The sequence below is a fragment of the Erithacus rubecula genome (assembly GCF_903797595.1).
Source record: "Erithacus rubecula genome assembly, chromosome: 2".
Taxonomy (NCBI): Eukaryota; Metazoa; Chordata; class Aves; order Passeriformes; family Muscicapidae; genus Erithacus; species Erithacus rubecula.
This window is the reverse complement of record NC_136685.1, coordinates 28,308,258-28,324,798: the sequence shown is the minus strand read 5'-3', so window position 1 is coordinate 28,324,798 and position 16,541 is coordinate 28,308,258. Positions and strand designations below refer to the sequence as shown.

At 42.8% G+C, this 16,541-nt stretch overlaps 1 protein-coding gene across 6 annotated transcripts in view; it reads left to right on the top strand.

Annotated features, from left to right (window-relative positions):
* Positions 1-16,541, top strand: part of OGFRL1 (opioid growth factor receptor like 1) — an 85,311-nt gene that overhangs the window by 56,180 nt on the left and 12,590 nt on the right. For 2 of the 6 annotated variants that reach the window (XM_079299150.1, XM_079299149.1), the window contains 2 exons: positions 15,848-15,934; positions 16,455-16,536. In XM_079299150.1, coding sequence (XP_079155276.1) covers positions 15,848-15,934; positions 16,455-16,536 — 169 coding nt within the window. Of the gene's footprint in view, positions 1-14,004; positions 14,388-14,532; positions 14,775-15,847; positions 15,935-16,454; positions 16,537-16,541 lie in introns of those variants that run through there. The other 4 variants (XM_079299148.1, XM_079299147.1, XM_079299152.1 and 1 more) reach the window with 4 other exon arrangements.

The window sequence follows — 16,541 nt, the reverse complement described above, 5'->3', positions numbered from 1 at the left end:
TTCTCAGTTAAATTCTTTGGGTTACCATTTACCTGAAGAGCTTGTCAATGCTTTGTTTTGAATTCTTGTTTTGAATGCCTCATCAGGAGTGTCACATCAAACTGAACACTGTCTTTGCACTTTGCAGCCAGCAACTCAGCATTGCAGGGAATGGGTACAGAGGGATTTACCCCTCAGGGGCAGTGCTGTGGGTATTTCTGAAGCTGTGCTGCTGCCAGCCTTCTGCCTGGGCAGCAGGCAATCCCAGCTGCATCTGGAGAAGCAGGGGTCAGCTCTACTGCCAGGCTCTGTGCCCTCAGGGCAGGGCTCTGCTGCTGATGTGCACTTCGTGTGCTGCAGGGGAATAGCCATGCACAGCATGGGTGATGGTATTTCACGGACCTCTGCCTGATGGGAACCCAAGGTAAACCTTGGGGCCAGGAAACCAGGTGATCCATCCCTGACTCCTGCACCATCTGCTTGCAGCCCACCAAAGTGAAGGCACGTTGCTTTCTCAGCATTACCCTTCTCATCCACCCTCCCATGCTCTTTATGTTCAGTTTTCACAGCACTTGGTGGCATTTTGTCTTAGATGTGAGCAGTTCTGCAGGTGAACAGTTGTACTGCCATATGCTATGTGACTTGCAGCAGTGCCTACATGAGCTGAGATCCCAAGTGCATCACTCAGGGTAAGGGAAGTAGCCTGCCATGGCTTTGTACAGGGACATGGAACAATAAGTCCTTGATTGAAACCTCTGGATGCTAGTTTAATGCAAGCAATGACTGGTTCATTTACAAGGAGAATGGAAGTGATGCTGCTGTTATGAAAAGTAGACATGAGGAAGGATGCAACTTTTGTTCACAGCAGAACCTGTATGATTTTTTTAATTATTGTATCAGTTTTTTCATCTGTCTTCACTCTTGGGTAAAATAAATGCTTTCAGTAAAAAAAAATCTTCGATATTTTAATGTATACTTCCTTTGCAAATGAATAGGAAGAGCTAGAGAATGAAGAAGCAGTACTGCTTTAGTGTGTGAAACTGTATTATAAGCAGAGATACCCATGGAGGAACAGAACTGTCTCTGTTAGCACACAGAAAAAATACAAGATTATTAATGTCTGATCATATTTGAGGAAAGTAGGAATAACTTGAAACAAAAATCACAAAGACTGATTTTAAATTTTAGGTTTTAAAGAACATTAATTATTAAGATAGTTATTGCATTGTGTCCCTTTAGTCTTGTACAGAGTATGCAAAAATTAAATTTTTGTGGTTCCATGTAGAATGTTACATTTAGCCTTTCTGGTGTTTTTATGCTATGTCACAAAATCAGTGCAACAAAGTTTCAATTCTATAAAGTTGGAGTTGTTCTACAACTTTTTGCTTGATAGACCTGCTTTACAGAGAAAGCCACTAATGAGATAGCTTTGTTCAAATATACTTCAGAAAGGTTTTGTTGTTGTTTGAGTTTGGGTTGTTTGTTGTTTTTGGTTTCTGTTGGGTTTTTTTTGTTGTTGTTGAGTTTGCATGTTTTGTTGGGGTTTTGAGTTTTTTTAATTAAAAGATATTTTGATCCTTTAGTAGCAACTTTGCTAGAATTTAACTCAGGTATCTTACTCAGGAAAATTCAGTTTTAACATATATTTGGATTAAACTATGAAGGATTGGAAGAGTTTACTTATCTTAAAAAAACAAACAAACAAAAACAAACAAACAAAACCCACCAATGTAATTATGGAAACATGACAAATCAATTTTTAAAAATCAGAATTATCAGAATCATTTCAGTTGGAAAAGGCCTCTAAGATTATTGGATCCAGCCACTAACCCAGCACTGCCAATTCCACCACTAAACTGTCTCTCAATGCCACATCTGCACATCTTTTAAACACCTCCAGGAATGGTGACAGCCACTTCCTTGGCCAGCCTGTTTCAATGCCTGAACAAAGATGTTAAAAGAACTAGGTATGCTAAATATGAATTTTTTTCCTCCTGAGAATAAAAGTGTGTATTTGTCAACAGGAAGGATAAAGGGTTTTGTAACTTCCCCAAAAGCATGCAAAGAGATTGCATGAGAAAGACCTTAAAGGTGGTGAGACAATGAAGACACTTATAGGTGTCATGTAAAGCAATTCCTGTAATGATCACTTGGAGCAGTAGCTGGGATGGAGTTAATTTAATTCTTAGCACTTCACATGGCACCATGGTTCAGATTTGTGGCTAAGGCTGTGTTGGTGACACTTCAGTGGGTCATTGATTAGCAGTGCTTGCCCAGCCTGAAGGTTTTCTTCTTCCCATCTGTCCACCAGTGAGGAGGTGGGGGACACAGCCAGGACAGCTGACACAATTGGCCAAAGGGATGTTCCAATCATACAGCATCTTGCTGAGTAATAAGAAGTGGAGTAGAAGGAGAAGAAAGGACAGGGGGTGGCTTCCTAAGTAGCCAATGTTCAGAGTCTGGCTGGGCATCAGTCTACCTATGGCAGGTTGTGACAAACTAACTTGCTTTGGCTGATGTGGGGTATTTTTATTTTCTTCTTTACCTTTTAAATGATCTTTATCTCAGCCCATGAGTTGTCTCAGTTTTGTTCTTCCTGTTTTCTCCCTCTGCCCTTCTGCTGTGGCAGAGTGAGCAAGCAGCTATGTGGGTGCTTGGCTGCTGGCCAGGGTCAGCCCACCACAGTCTTTTTGGCACCTGATGTGGAGATTAAGGGGTTTAAGATGACAGATTTGATCAGAGTGTGCTAGACTGAGTTTACAGCTGTTACTTGGCAGGCTAGTCTTGCTCTTCCTAGTTCTGATGATGGGATATTTGCTGCCTTACCTGCTCCATTACTTTCTCCCTTTCTTGCTGTACACTGAATTCCAGGGCAAGTCAACAGCCCCTTTCTGCTTTTGCTGCTTTCTGTGTTGTTTGTCACTTTGTTTTGCCTTGCCTGGGAAACCTATGATAAAAGCACTGTCCTGAGGCCAAGCCTGGTATTTGCCCTTGCATCACTGCCTCCCAGTCTCTGCAGAACCCTGTTATGAACCATGGGTAAGGCTATGTTGGAGAAGGTTTCTTCTGAAGGACTGTGACCATGGGTAGGTCTATGCCACAGTAGGTATAACCCTGAAGAGACTGTAGCTTATAGATAAGGCTCCATTTGGACAAGGTACAACCTGCAGTCTGTGGATAAGGCAGCTGGGTTGGTAGTGCTGGAAATGGTCTTGGTGCTTTGTTTTGCTGTTTGCCCTGTTCTTTTGCAGCCATTAAAAGTTAACTGATAGGTCATAAAGTGATGGTTAGCTTACTGTAGTTTATACTTGGATGAAGCCCTGAAACTACTGCTCTAAACAAAAGCCCAATTTGTATTTTGAATTTACTGATCATGTCTGATAGAGGTAATCAACAGGTATTTTACATCCTCAGTTAATTCACTACTTTATGCCATGTGCCATACTTGCTTCTGCCTTTGTTTAATGGATGTTTCCTTTGTTAAAATACTGAATTTTGGAAAACTAGTCCACCGTCCATTTGGTGGTTATTTGTTCCATTCACTTTAGAGTACACTAATTCAGCTATCTCATCTTTCTAAACTCCTCCAGTGGTTAATGAAGCAATGGATTCTTCCAGGATCCTGTTCACTTTGGAATACATTAGCAAGTTGTGCAAGCCAGGGGCAGACCTGAAGAACAAAATAGTCAGTGTTGAGAATCTGACACCCACAATACTAAACTTAGTAATTTTTTTTTCTTCAGAATAGTCCTAATCTTGTCCCACTGGCTGAATGCCCATTGCATTTGGAGTGTATTGGGTGCGCTCCTGATCTCAATCTTCTAGTTTGTTTTATCTAAACCAAATAAAGTTTATATTCCCTTAGACTGTGTGAATGAGTAATATGAACCAAAGCCCAGAAGGGGGAAGAATTGGGAACTTATCTTTAAAAGCTGTGCTCTCTTCTTTAGATATCTTCAGTGTTTCTATTTGTATGCAGGTAAGTCAGTTGTGCTCCCTTCATAAAGTAAACAGAGGTACTTCATCAGACCTAGTTTAAATGGTTACTTAAAGATTTAAAAACCTAAACGTTTCACTTTTTCACCTGATTGTAAGGGTACTCTGAGAACCATTTAGACATACCCAAAGCTGCATGAGAAACCCACTTCTCCTTTCCATATTGGAGCCAGACTTCAAAGATATACTTGAGGGTTGGTTTCTGTTTGGTTCTTTTTGTCATTGTTTTTGGTGGTTTTGTTGTGTTGTTTTGGGTTTGGCTTTTTTTGTCAGATTGAATCACTTTTCTAATTTTCTGTGATTTTCATACACCTGAGCTAGTGATGACTACTTTCACATGTTTTATTCAGTTCCTGGTGGTTTTTGCTTTACCCACAATGTCTCACAAACATATCAACCATCACTAGTTCTCACCCCATGGTCAGATCTCCAACCCCATTTAATCTCAGGACTGCATATAGAAATACTGGTGCTGGAACAAAGTTTAATTTATCTCTTGGTGGATGGCTGACAGCATTGACAACCTACAGCATATTACCATACTGAATTATCAAGCCCCTTAAAGGAATAATGAATGCTGCATACACTGACTTTCTGCCAAAAACATCCCTTTGTAATGTAAATGAAAGAACACAGCAAAGCAGTTAGATACACATCCAACCACTGTGTCTGCTCAATCACACAATGCTGAAAAGGACTATTCCTATTCTATCTTTTTAGCCCTAACATGATGTTTACTTTACCATAGTGCTTTATTTTTTCACTGTGGCACACCCTCAGACCTGTCAAATATTTCCCTGCTTAAGGATAGCTATGAGTGGTATTAGAGGGTGACAAATTTCATAGAAATGTAATACAGAAATGAATCATTGTTTTCATCTGAAGCAGAACCAGGAGATGATCATTGCATTCTAGAAAGAGCAAGCACCTGCATGAGAGTGAATTGCTTGTATCAGAGTTTGAACCAAAAAACCCATCCACAGCATTCAATATTGTTACTCATGCAAGGCTGGCAATCTTTATTTTTTACCTTATTTCCTTTGAAGAATTCATTTAATGAACACAAATATGCAGCATGCATTTTTTTCTCCTGTGTTCCATACAATGTTAACAGTATTTCCTGTTCTTAACTTGCAGCCTCCTGCCCTATGTGGAAATACCACCACAAATATCACAAGCCAGCAAATACCATTGCTTTAGTGGTGCTAAGAAAAAACAGTGGGGCTTTGTCCTTTTGAGCATCAATATCAAGAAGAAAAGTTGCCCCTTTTGTTTTTAGCCATATGTTTGGTTTGTTGTAGTGTGGGGATTTTTTTTGTTGGTTTTTTTTTTGTTTGTTTGTTTTTTTGGTTTTTTTGTTAGGACAACAGTGACAAAAAGTAAATATTGTTTAGTTGTTCTTAGCCTCTTGGTAAGGATCCTCCTGTTCCCTGACCAAGCTGCATTTACCCTGCAGGGAAACTGCTCCTTACTTCCTGTCCCCAGCCTGGATCAGTCCTTTTCTTTTTTTCGTCTGTCCTCAGCTCTCCCTGCTGATTCTGAATTTGGCTGTGCTCTTTTGCCCATGTCCTGCTTTGTGTTTTGCTTTGTAATGACCTCTAATGTAACATATGTAATGTTTGATAAAGTATCTTAACAGCTTTATCCACTGTTCTGTAACAGCTTTATCCACTGTAATTATGGTGACAATATGGGCTTTTTGAGTTTTGCTTTTAGTATTTTTTAACAATGCTATTGATCGACAGTAATTTGTACTCCTTTGTCCCTTCCCAAATCTTTGAATTCCCAGCTCATTTAGGTGGGCTTTTTTCTTTTGAAAATTTGACTCCTCCCAAACACACTGCAAGCAACCCCCTAATTATGATGTAAGGAAGCATGCAGAGTTCATACAGAGCAGTAAATCTAAAAATACAAAACATTCACTGTATTTTAGCACATTACCAACAATATTTTGCTGACCCACTTTGCCACATGCAAAAGGATGTTGATGTGCTTATTTACTCGTCTCTTCATTCAGGACAGCAGTGAGCCCATTTGGATGGTTCATTCAGCCTGGCTAAACAGCAGTGTGAAAGGGTGGCAATGTCTTTCCTGAGCCCATCAAAGGCTGCTTGTATTCCTGCTGCCAGGCAGCTTCACACTGTAATAGGGCATGTTACAAAATGAAACAGTTCTGCAATAGTGCATGTGCTCACTGTACTCTGATCATTTTGTTCACTGCATCACATTCCTAAAGTGGACGTTTGTTATGTTATTTGTTAACACATAACTCAGATTTGTCATATCATCCCCATCCCTTCTTAGCTCTCTGTGTCACTAGAAGAGAAGTTAATCCCTTTAAACTTACCATCTTGCATGCTCTGCTGGGATGGCAAGTACACTTAATGTACTGATAGCACCACAGAAATAAACAGGCAAAGGCTTTTGCAGACTCTACTAACATGTTTTCTTCAGAATAGAAGAACACAATAGCATCATGATGAGGCTGATCTGAGGAAATCTGAGACAGGGAATATTAAAGGGGCAACAAGATAGGTAGGGGAAAAAAAATCACTCCTTTCATTCCAGAATATGTGTGCACCAACTGCTGACAGGGTTTCCTATGAGTATCACATTGTGTAAAGTATAAAATGCTTCAGTCCCTTTTCAATCACAGACTGTGGGCCATGTCTTGTTCCTCATCATTCCAAAGCAGTTGAATTCCTCAATTCTGCTGTCATCTCCCTCCAGCCTGGCCACTCTGAAGTCACACAGAGATTGGCAGGCATGGGGAAGGGTTGCTTTGTGGTGTCATCAAAGATGATCAGGCAGGAGTGACGTGGACCTGTACTTTAAAGCTGTGTAGAATAGTTTAACTAAGTGAACTAACCCAAAAGGTTATAAAAATCACTGGGCTTGTGATAAGTACATGAAAGGCAGCATTGTTAGAGGTTTCAGTTTCTGCTTGTGTGTGTTTGCTTGCTTTTGTATCTCAGTCCATGCATCTTTGCCTTAATCACAAGCTAAAATGACAGCATCAGTGACCTAATTAAAAATGGCTTCCCTGATGAACTTCTTCCCTGGTTTATGTATTTATATAGGTTTTTTACAGATGATGTAAAAAGCATGATATGAGAAAGGATGAAAAGCAAGTGGTGGCAGAGTCAGGGCCTGCAGTTGTCCCACTTGTGTAATTTGGTCTTGTGCCAGCCTCTGGCTGGAACTAACTGCTGAGGAGTTTGTTGAAGATCAACAACTTCAGACACTTTCAAATTATCCTTGATGAAGTATATGAAATCCACAATCACCTGCCAAGAAGCAAACTACAGAACTTCACAAATGCATATCATTTAATCTGGACTTTTTTTCACTGGTAGGGATCCTATGACTCCCATGAATCACATCAATCTTGACGTCAATTAGATCTTTGAAATAGCTATGCTGCACCATCACGACTACATAAATTCACACAGTCATATAAAAAGTCAGCTAAGAAAGAATGAGCAGAGTCTGTGGTCTTGAAATAGTGGTTTATTGGCAATATCTTTTCCAGGGACAGCAGTAGCTCCTATTCTAGTCAAACTGAAGTGTTACTGCTTGTGCATGCTCCACTTTCAGCTGACAGAGGTGGGTCAAACTTGTGATGGCTCTGTGTCGGTACTGCTTGGCTGCACTCCCTGCTCTGACTTGATGTCACCTTAAAGTGAGGCCCTTTAACCCAAGCAGAGCGGACTGGGATTCATTATTTACTGTTCATTATGGATGGAGAAGGGGCTCTGCACAACTTCTGCTGTGTTTAGGTAAGGAAATAAATCACAGCAAATGACATACCAGGGTAGTGTGATGCTCTGACCTCCTTATAGCCTTTCATACTTCTCTGTTCATCAGAGAGCCAAAGGCTGGCTATTCATTCAGAGACCAAGGAGGAGGCAGTTTTCTTGTTCATTTCCTTATCACTTTGATCTTACGCATAAGAAATTCAACAGGATGTGACAGGAAGGTTAAAGCTCTGTCTCTTCCTAGAGAGATTTCTACTCTTGAGTTCTGCATACATAGCAACAGACACTCTGAAACAAGAGTCCTCTTAGTCTCTCACTGGAAGTGTATTACATGATATGACCTGATTACAGATATTCTTCATGCCAGGGGAAGGGATGCTCACCACCAGCTCAGTTTGGATGCTCTCTCTGTTCCTATGGGAGCTGAGTACTCAAAATTCAGTATTTTCAGGAAATCTCAGGAGTGTGGGACTGGGTCATGTAATGTAATATTTACAGCTTGAAAATCTGATGTCTAAACCTGAGTTTGGCTAGATCTTGACCTCCTTTATAATCAGTAGAAACAAACAATATTGTGATTTAGCTTACATATTTAAAATACCAGTTATAGGATGATAGAGATTATCCTCTGGAGCTTCCTATTTTTCCCTACTGGAGTACACAAGGAGTACTCTGTGATTATCTCAGGCTTAGCACTTACAGGTTAGATGCCTCAGGACATGAATTCCCAAATGAGAAACCTTCTCAGGCTTCAGAAGGATGTCAGTCTCTGTTTAACGACCCAGAGGAGAAAATCACACAGCTTCAGGGGGATTGTGCCTACTCTGAGTACACTAAGTCATGTCCTACACCTGGCACAGGTGCCTCGGTTAGCAATTCTAGAAGTTCAAGACAATAGATACTGTGTGCTGTTAGGTCAGAAATGTCCACGTAACATCAATTGTCATAGGCAGTCTGTATTTCCCAACAGAAATATGGATGCTCAGGAACATTAGGGGCAGGATCAAGTTTGTAAAGAAACACCTAAATTTAGTTGTTTACAGAGAGATGTATGCCAAAAGATAACAAGGGGTGTAATAGTCCATTAGATAAATGGAGCTCTGCTCAATACAGACCAGCAGCTTTCAAAGTGATTCAGCCAACCAACCAGTCACATACAGACATAACTGTGCGCCTATATAAGAGATAAGCATACACATAGTATGTGCATCATTCCTTGGAGATGACCTAGAGTAGCCAAAATGTCTTCATGGGGCTGGCAGCTACACTATGGGACCTCCTGAGCCTTTGGAGCAGCAGTGCCATTCTGCAGCAAAAGATGGACACACTAAGGGATCTCCAAAGGCACTTGGACACCTGCTTTTGGGCTTCTACAACACACTCTCAGTTTGTCTTTCAGGTAGAAGAATTTTTTACTGGGTTGCACTGCCAAAATTACTAGCTTGCATGGTGCAGTCCAGGAGCCCTTCAGCAAAACTTAATGGCATCATCTAGTCCTGTGTGAACTTCTGGCAAGTGAATGTCATTTCTTATCAGCCATGTCAGGCAGCTGACCTGCTGATGCACTGTACTTAAGCCCACTACAGAAGAGCTGGTAGTGCCAACCAGGGTGGCTGGTTCCATTCCATCACAAGGGCCATATAGGACCCCAGCTATTAATCAAGGGTTTCTGCACAGCAATTAATTTGGACCATGTTGCACCCTAGAACTAGATCAGTTTCCTATCAAGAAACTGACTGCAGTCTTACACTCTGTTTGAAAGACAACAAGCAGAATCTTAGAGGCTTAAGGACTACACTGAGACTGCCTCATAGGCAGATCATCTTAAAGTAAAACACTCCTCTATTAATTTGTTCTGAAGTGACCTTTTGCAGCCTCGTAGTGCAAGACACTCCAATAAACAGGGCTTTAGTTAAGGTCTTCAGGTTTGTAGTCATAACCCAGCAAAAATGAGAGAACTTCCCCTGGCTTTACTGAGCTTAATACACTGATCTGTCACGTCTAGCATAATTTATGTGAAGTCTTTTCTTCTCTGTAAATTAATTTCAGCTCTCAGTAGAAACAAATTTAGGCAAATATGCAACCTGACTTCTGAGTTTACAGTTAGTTAATCATTTCCAGTGACACTCACTAGAGAGAAATTATGGAGAACTTTATAAATTAGATTCACCTTACATAGCTACTCCATCAAGCTTGGCATTTATCAATCTAGGGCATTACTGGACTAAAGAAGAGAATTAAAATTCACCATAGTCAAAAAATAAGCAAAGGAGGCAATAAACCCCATTAAAATACCAGTCATCTACAGCTACTGCATACAGAACACTGTCATACCTGCATGACTTTGAACACTTTCCCAAATATATGTTGGTGTCCAAATATATTTGGACCCTTGTCTGAATGTATGCAAATAATACAGTAGCTCCCAGACATTTCTTTAATATCAATGCCTTTCTGCATTTCCTACATCTACCTTTGTATGTTTAAATATCCACCATGAATCATTTTACATCATCTCGACTAAATTTCATTTTACCAATGTTATTTATTTTACTCTCCTCTGTCATTTATCAAAGTGGTTTTGTAGTCTACTATATCCTCTATGGATGCATAATCCCTTCCAGTATTATATCACCTTAATATTAGATTGGTAAATCTCTCCACAGTTGTTAATTGACCTCTCTGGTATTCTATTCAAAGTGTCCTCCCAAGATAATGATAAAGTATTACAAGTACCTCATTTTTAATAATTTTTAACAGCATTAACTTTAAGAAAGCAACATGGTTTCCACTTTGAAGTCCTCATAAAACCATGTCCTCATCAAAGAAAAAAATGCAGCTTTGACTAACCTATACTGCTTAAAATGTATACAATCAGAAGTGAAATGCTTATTTGTTTTAAGTGTTATGGAAGCCTGTATTTGATGTACAGTGGTTTGCAGTCCCCTGGGTCTTCTGTTGTTTTTCACCTGTGTATGTGACTGTCAAAATACTTGCTAAAACAGGTCCTGGCTTTAGCACCTAGTCATCTTCCGTTGGATTTAAGGAATACTTTAGTTAACTCAAGTGCCATAAATTCACTACCTTTGCAAAAATTATCACCAGTTATGACTGTGAAGTAATGGAATTTATTTTTTTCTAATTAAGATATGTCTATGGGAATTTGTTCAAACTCACAAATACCACCCTACACAGCTATTTAAGGTGCTAGAGCATCTTCATGAATCCCAACAGTTCACAACCAGAACCAGTAATAAGCTGCAACTCTGAAAGAAGACATTGTTTACAGGAAAAATACAGACACCTGGCAAAGGGAGGTCCCACCACCACCACCAGAACAAAAAAGCCCAAAATGCCAGAGAAAGAAAAAAAATCAAACCACCATGGCTGGCAACCTCGTGGGGAGAAAAAAAATGGTGCCAGCTTCCATCTCAAGGAAAAAACCAGCCAAAACAAAACGTTCACACAGCAGCTCCAGCAAAACAGACGGGAAGCTGGTGAATCTGTGGTGCTGGTCCCCTCCTCACAGCAGGTGAAGCAGGTGGGTTTGGTGTCCTTTCTCTCACTGGCCTGGCTTTTCCAAGGTCAGGGGCCGAGATGGAGCAGACCCCAGCCAATTCTTCTCCTGTTGGTTTTTCTCTTGGATCTCAGACCAAAACCAAACCGTACCATTCACTTCAGAAAAAAAAAAAGCCCCCCAATGATTGCTGCAGCAGCCTCTCCAAGGCTGGGGAAAGTAAAAAAAAATCTTCCTGCCTAAGCTAAAAAAACCAAGCTAGCAAAGCAAAAAAAAAGGATGCAGTCCACATGGCACCAGGGATGCCTAGGGAGTGAGGATTTGAAATCCCCCCTCCCCCTGATCTACCTTAAATCTACATCAAGCATTTCCAGGCATACAGCAGATGATAAGGGAATAGACTACTCATCATAAAATCACCCCAAGACACCCATCTTGTAGGTGGACATCATACTGATTAACCTCCAGTCATCTGGGATCTCCCCAGTTAACCAGGACTGATGGTAAATGATGGGAAGTGGCTTGGTGAGCTCTCCCACCAGTTCAAATCTTTTAAAAATCTACCTAAAATTCAGATCTTTTAAAAATCCACCTAAAATTCTGTTGTGAGATTTTATCGACAGCTTTGAGACTTGGCTGACAGCCTTGCTCTTCAGGTAAAACTGAGCTTTCTATAATAAGGTGCAGTTATTTGCACAAGAAATTGAGCTTTCTTGCAGGAAGATCTTTAGTTTGTGGGATTAATTGCCGTGCAAACTGAATGTCATCAAAACCTTCCCCTGATTTTTGTGCATGTTCAAGGCATGCTTTTGAGGCTCCACTGTCCATAGTATAAACTCAATCCCAGTGAGGGAACATTGACAAATGCTGTAGCAGGGGAGAGGAAGCAGAGCTGGTCTATAGTAGATGTTGGCCAATGGATGTAGCTTGCCAGCACATAGTCAAGAAAAGTGTGTTCCAGACACCAGAATTTCTTAAGTCAGTTCCTTCAAACTATGCTATGAGAGGAGATACTGTGGAAGGAGGAAAGAAATCCTTTCCCCCAAATGAGGTCAAAGAATAGGGAACTCTCCAAAATTATACATAAGCTTGAGTGTTATAGAAGACTGTTCCCCTAGCTGTAGCCCTAGCATCTAGTCTGCTCACCCTCTTATAACCTTTCTTGTGCCTGCTTGATGGGGATTTTTTTATTCTTTATTAAAATTATGTCCACTGGCAAAAAACTTTCCTGTATGCTATATGCATTGCTTTATATCACATATCAAAAAAGTTCCAGTAGACCTTGAAAACCTACAGGACTGGGGGTGGAGGGGATGGATGTCTTGGCTTGGGCCACTGGCTTTGATCTTGGACTGAGTGGGAGTAGCTGGATCCTGAGGAGGGAAGCAGCTGGCATGATGGTGACTAAGGGATATTGGAAAGGCTGAGTGGGCTTCACTGATCTCCACGTAGAGCACAGGAGGAGAAATGTCTTGGCCAAGGCAGGTGATGGTGGGAGGCAGCAGGGTATCACAGGCTCACGCTCAGCCATGCAGCTGTGACTGCATCTAGGTGAGCTGATACTGCAAATACACTTGCCTGAAACAAGGTCTGACAAACCAGGGCATTTGCAGTAATTTCTTGTGCTTGGTGTCAGTGTGTGCAGCTAACATGCTTCAAATGAACCTGAAGGAGGGTTATGTGCAAGAGTGACATGAGTGCATCTGAGCATGACACTGTAGCAACCTGACTTAAAATGATCTTTCAGTTTATAGAGAGTGGATAGGGAAACAAGAATATATAGATTAAATCACCTCTGATGACCCTGACATCCACTTAAATAGTTGGTAGCTGCAGCTGAAACAGATCCTAAAACATTCAACACAGGAGTCAGAAAAGGTACAACTTGGAGCGAGGGAATGTTAGAGAATTTATGGTGAGAGGCTGGAGAAGCTCAGCCTGTTTGGTTTACCAAGAAGAGAACTTACACGGCTTGATGATAATACACATCTTTAGAACGGTCAGCAGACACCACAGAACTGTCTTCAAGGAGAAGGCAGAAATCCCTGAGTGTGAACTGAAGCCTACCAACCCTGGTTAGAAATGGTGACACATTTTTAGACATGAGGGTGAGAGTAGGCACTGGAACAATGTGCTAAGCTGTCAACTCATCAGGTCCTCACTCCTGGCAGTGTTTCTCTCAGAAAGGCACGTACTAGCCAAATACAAAATACGCTGTCACTGCCCTTATAAATTGGTCCCTGAACATCAGTTTCATTCCCAAACTCGCAGGAAATTTACAAGCAGCCAAAACTGTTTGGTTACCACGGTACTGCCGCCTCCATTGCGCATTCTCTAGTACCTGTGCACTCCTTGGGTCTCTCGCACCGCAGCCGCTGCCGTGCCCAGGAGACGGCGGAGCTTGACACGGCAGGCGGCACGACACTGCTGCCACTCGAACACCCCCTCCCCAGACCCCTGCTCCGGGGCAGCCGCCAAACCCCCTCTTCTCGACGAACACCCGCACCCACTCGCTTTTCTCACAAGCCTTCAGGGGGCAGGGAAGGGAACCCTTCAGGGTCGCCTGCGGGAAGTGAAACGCCCGCAGCTCCTCGGAGGGGAGGCTCGCACTCTCCCTCGAGCACGGCCTGCGCGGTGCCGGGGCGGGCCCCGAGCCCCGCGGTGCCAGGCCCGGCTGTGCGCGGCGCTGCGCCCGCCGCCAGGGCCGGGCGCGTGTTTCTTGTGGAAGTCCCGGCGGCTCCAGCTCCGCCCCGCGCGTGTCCGTGGGCTGGGGCCGGGCGGGGAGCAGCCCCGGCCCCGCCGCCCCGCCCCGCCCCGCCATGCCGCAGCCGTAAGCAGCCCGCGGCCGCTCCCAGCCCTCGGCCTCCGCGGCCTCCGGGCCCATGGGCAGCCTGCTGAGCGGGGTCAGCTTCAAGGAGCCCACCACGGTGGAGGACTGCGACTCCACCTGGGAGACCGACTCGGAGCCCGAGGCGGCGGAGCCGCGGCGGCAGGAGGGGCTGTGCTCCGCCGCGGGAGGCGGGGAAGAGCCGCCCGAGCCGCCCGCCGCCGACTGCCGGCCCCGGGAGCCGCCGCCGGCCCCGCCGGCGCAGGAGGACGCGGAGCGGGCGGAGGCGGACGCCGCCAGCCCCGAGCAGGTACCGGCAGCGCCGGACGGCCCCGCCTCGCCCTGCCCTGCGCTGCCGCGGGCCGGGGCGCCCCAGCCGAGCGGAGCCGGGTCCGGGCAGCCCCGCTCCGGGGCTCTGCGGCACTGGCGGCCCGGGCTCTGCCGGCGGCATCTGCCCGGGGCTGGGCATCACCCAGCGCTGCGCCTCCACTAAGGGCGAGCCGCTTTTATCTCTCTCCACCCCTCCCCTGGCATTACCGGGAGAAAAACGAGGCCTTGGTGCCTGTCTAGCACTGCTGCCGTTTCCAGGGAAGGCTGTGTTTTAAATTAAATGGAGCATTTATCCTGGTCTCTTCATTTAAACGGGATAAAAATCTGAATATTTGATCCTATGTGGCACTGGAATTGTGACTCCTCGGTGGGTGTGACGAATTTTCAGAGCGAGTTTGTCTTCTTTAGGAAGCTTTGTAAATGCCGAGCTTAAAGAAATAAAGTGTTCTTTTGGCAATAATTTTATTTGAGTTAGAATACCATGTAGGGAGGAGCAACTGGGTCTTTTTTTTAGGTTGCTAGATATATCGTGTTTTGGTTCAGAGACCATACAAAATTAAGCGAGCTTAAGCGTCTTTCCCTTTTCTGCTGGTTCCATGGTGATACTAGTGCCGGACAACCAAGTGTCAAGGGGTGTTTCTTGTCCAAGCAAGTGTGTTTGGTCTGCAGGTATGGTCAGAGCTGGTCTTGTGAAAGGAGAAATGGACATAGTTGCTTGTTTGTCATTAAAGGGAGTTAATAAGCCACGGGATGGGCAATAAGAACGGCAAATGCCCAGTGCAGTCCCAGAGAACTTCTTGTTTGAAGCTTGGCTTTAAACTATTACACATGTATTGCAAGGAGTAGAATTAAATTTTTTAGTAATTGTTAATTTTCTTCCACAGGGCACAGTAACAGCAATATAAGTCTATGTACACATGACTTCTTTTTCTTCTTCTTTTTCTTCTTCTTTTCTTCTTCTTTTCTTCTTTTTTTCTTCTTCTTTTCTTCTTCTTTTCTTTTTTTCTTCTTTTTTTCTTTTTTTTTTTGTTTTGTTTTTGGAAATAGTATGATTTCCTCCTCAAAATTGGTGGTGTCTCTGCATTTTCAAGTTTGGTTACTTGTTTCATCTTGTATAAGCACTTGCCAGATTACTTTGAAGTCTTGCATTTGGAAATGACAATCAGACTGTTGATTTGGAAAATTCCTAGTCTTGCTTTTCTGTTTTAATTTTTTTACTTAGTTTTAAAATATGTAAAGTATTGAGCAGGGAAATTTTCAGTGTTTGACCAAACAGTAGTTAAATATATATTTGTTTGTTTACATGTCTGTTTGTTTATAGGCACTTATGTTTGTTTACATTGTTGAAATCTGTAAGGAAAAGTAATTATTTTAATATTATACAAATGTGCTATTTAGAGGATCTGTGTAAGATTAATATCTGCTTTCTAACTGTTTCAGAGTGGTGATGGAACTGAGCTGACAGCCAAGCCAAAGAGAAGCTTCTACGCAGCAAGAGATTTATACAAATACCGACACCAGTATCCAGTAAGAATATTTTATGGTTTAAAATTGCCTTTTCAGTAAAAAACATTCTTCAGCCTTTGTGTTGTCCAATAAGTACAAGAAATGGGAACCAAAAAGCTGATACAGAAGCACAACATATGTGAGTGGGAGAGAAGCAATGTCTTTTCCTCCTGGGCAAACATGCAAACACATGATATGTGCAAGCCTGGGAACTGTGGTAGGAGCCCAGGAAAATGCTTGTGCCTTGGATATCAAAGATGGTGGGTTATAGAGTTTGCCTGACTGATTGTTTGTCTCTCAAGTTCCTTGAGACTGAAGGGAGGGTGCTGCTATGCTTGCTGCTGCCTCAGGAGGAGAAGGCACCCACCAGAAAGAACTTTCAGATCCTTAAACTGAGTCTTTAGGTGCATGAGTGGAACTCTGTGGTTCCTAAAACTCTGAAATTTTTTGACCTTAAATTATTCAAAGAGCCCAGTATTACTTTCTGGATAGTCTTGGTAGGTGTTTGTAGGCTGATAATGTCCTGTTTCCTTTCTTTTAGCAGAACTTTAAAGATCTTCGGTATCAAAATGACTTGTGCAATCTCCGGTTTTACAAAAATAAAATCCCATTTAAACCTGATGGTGAG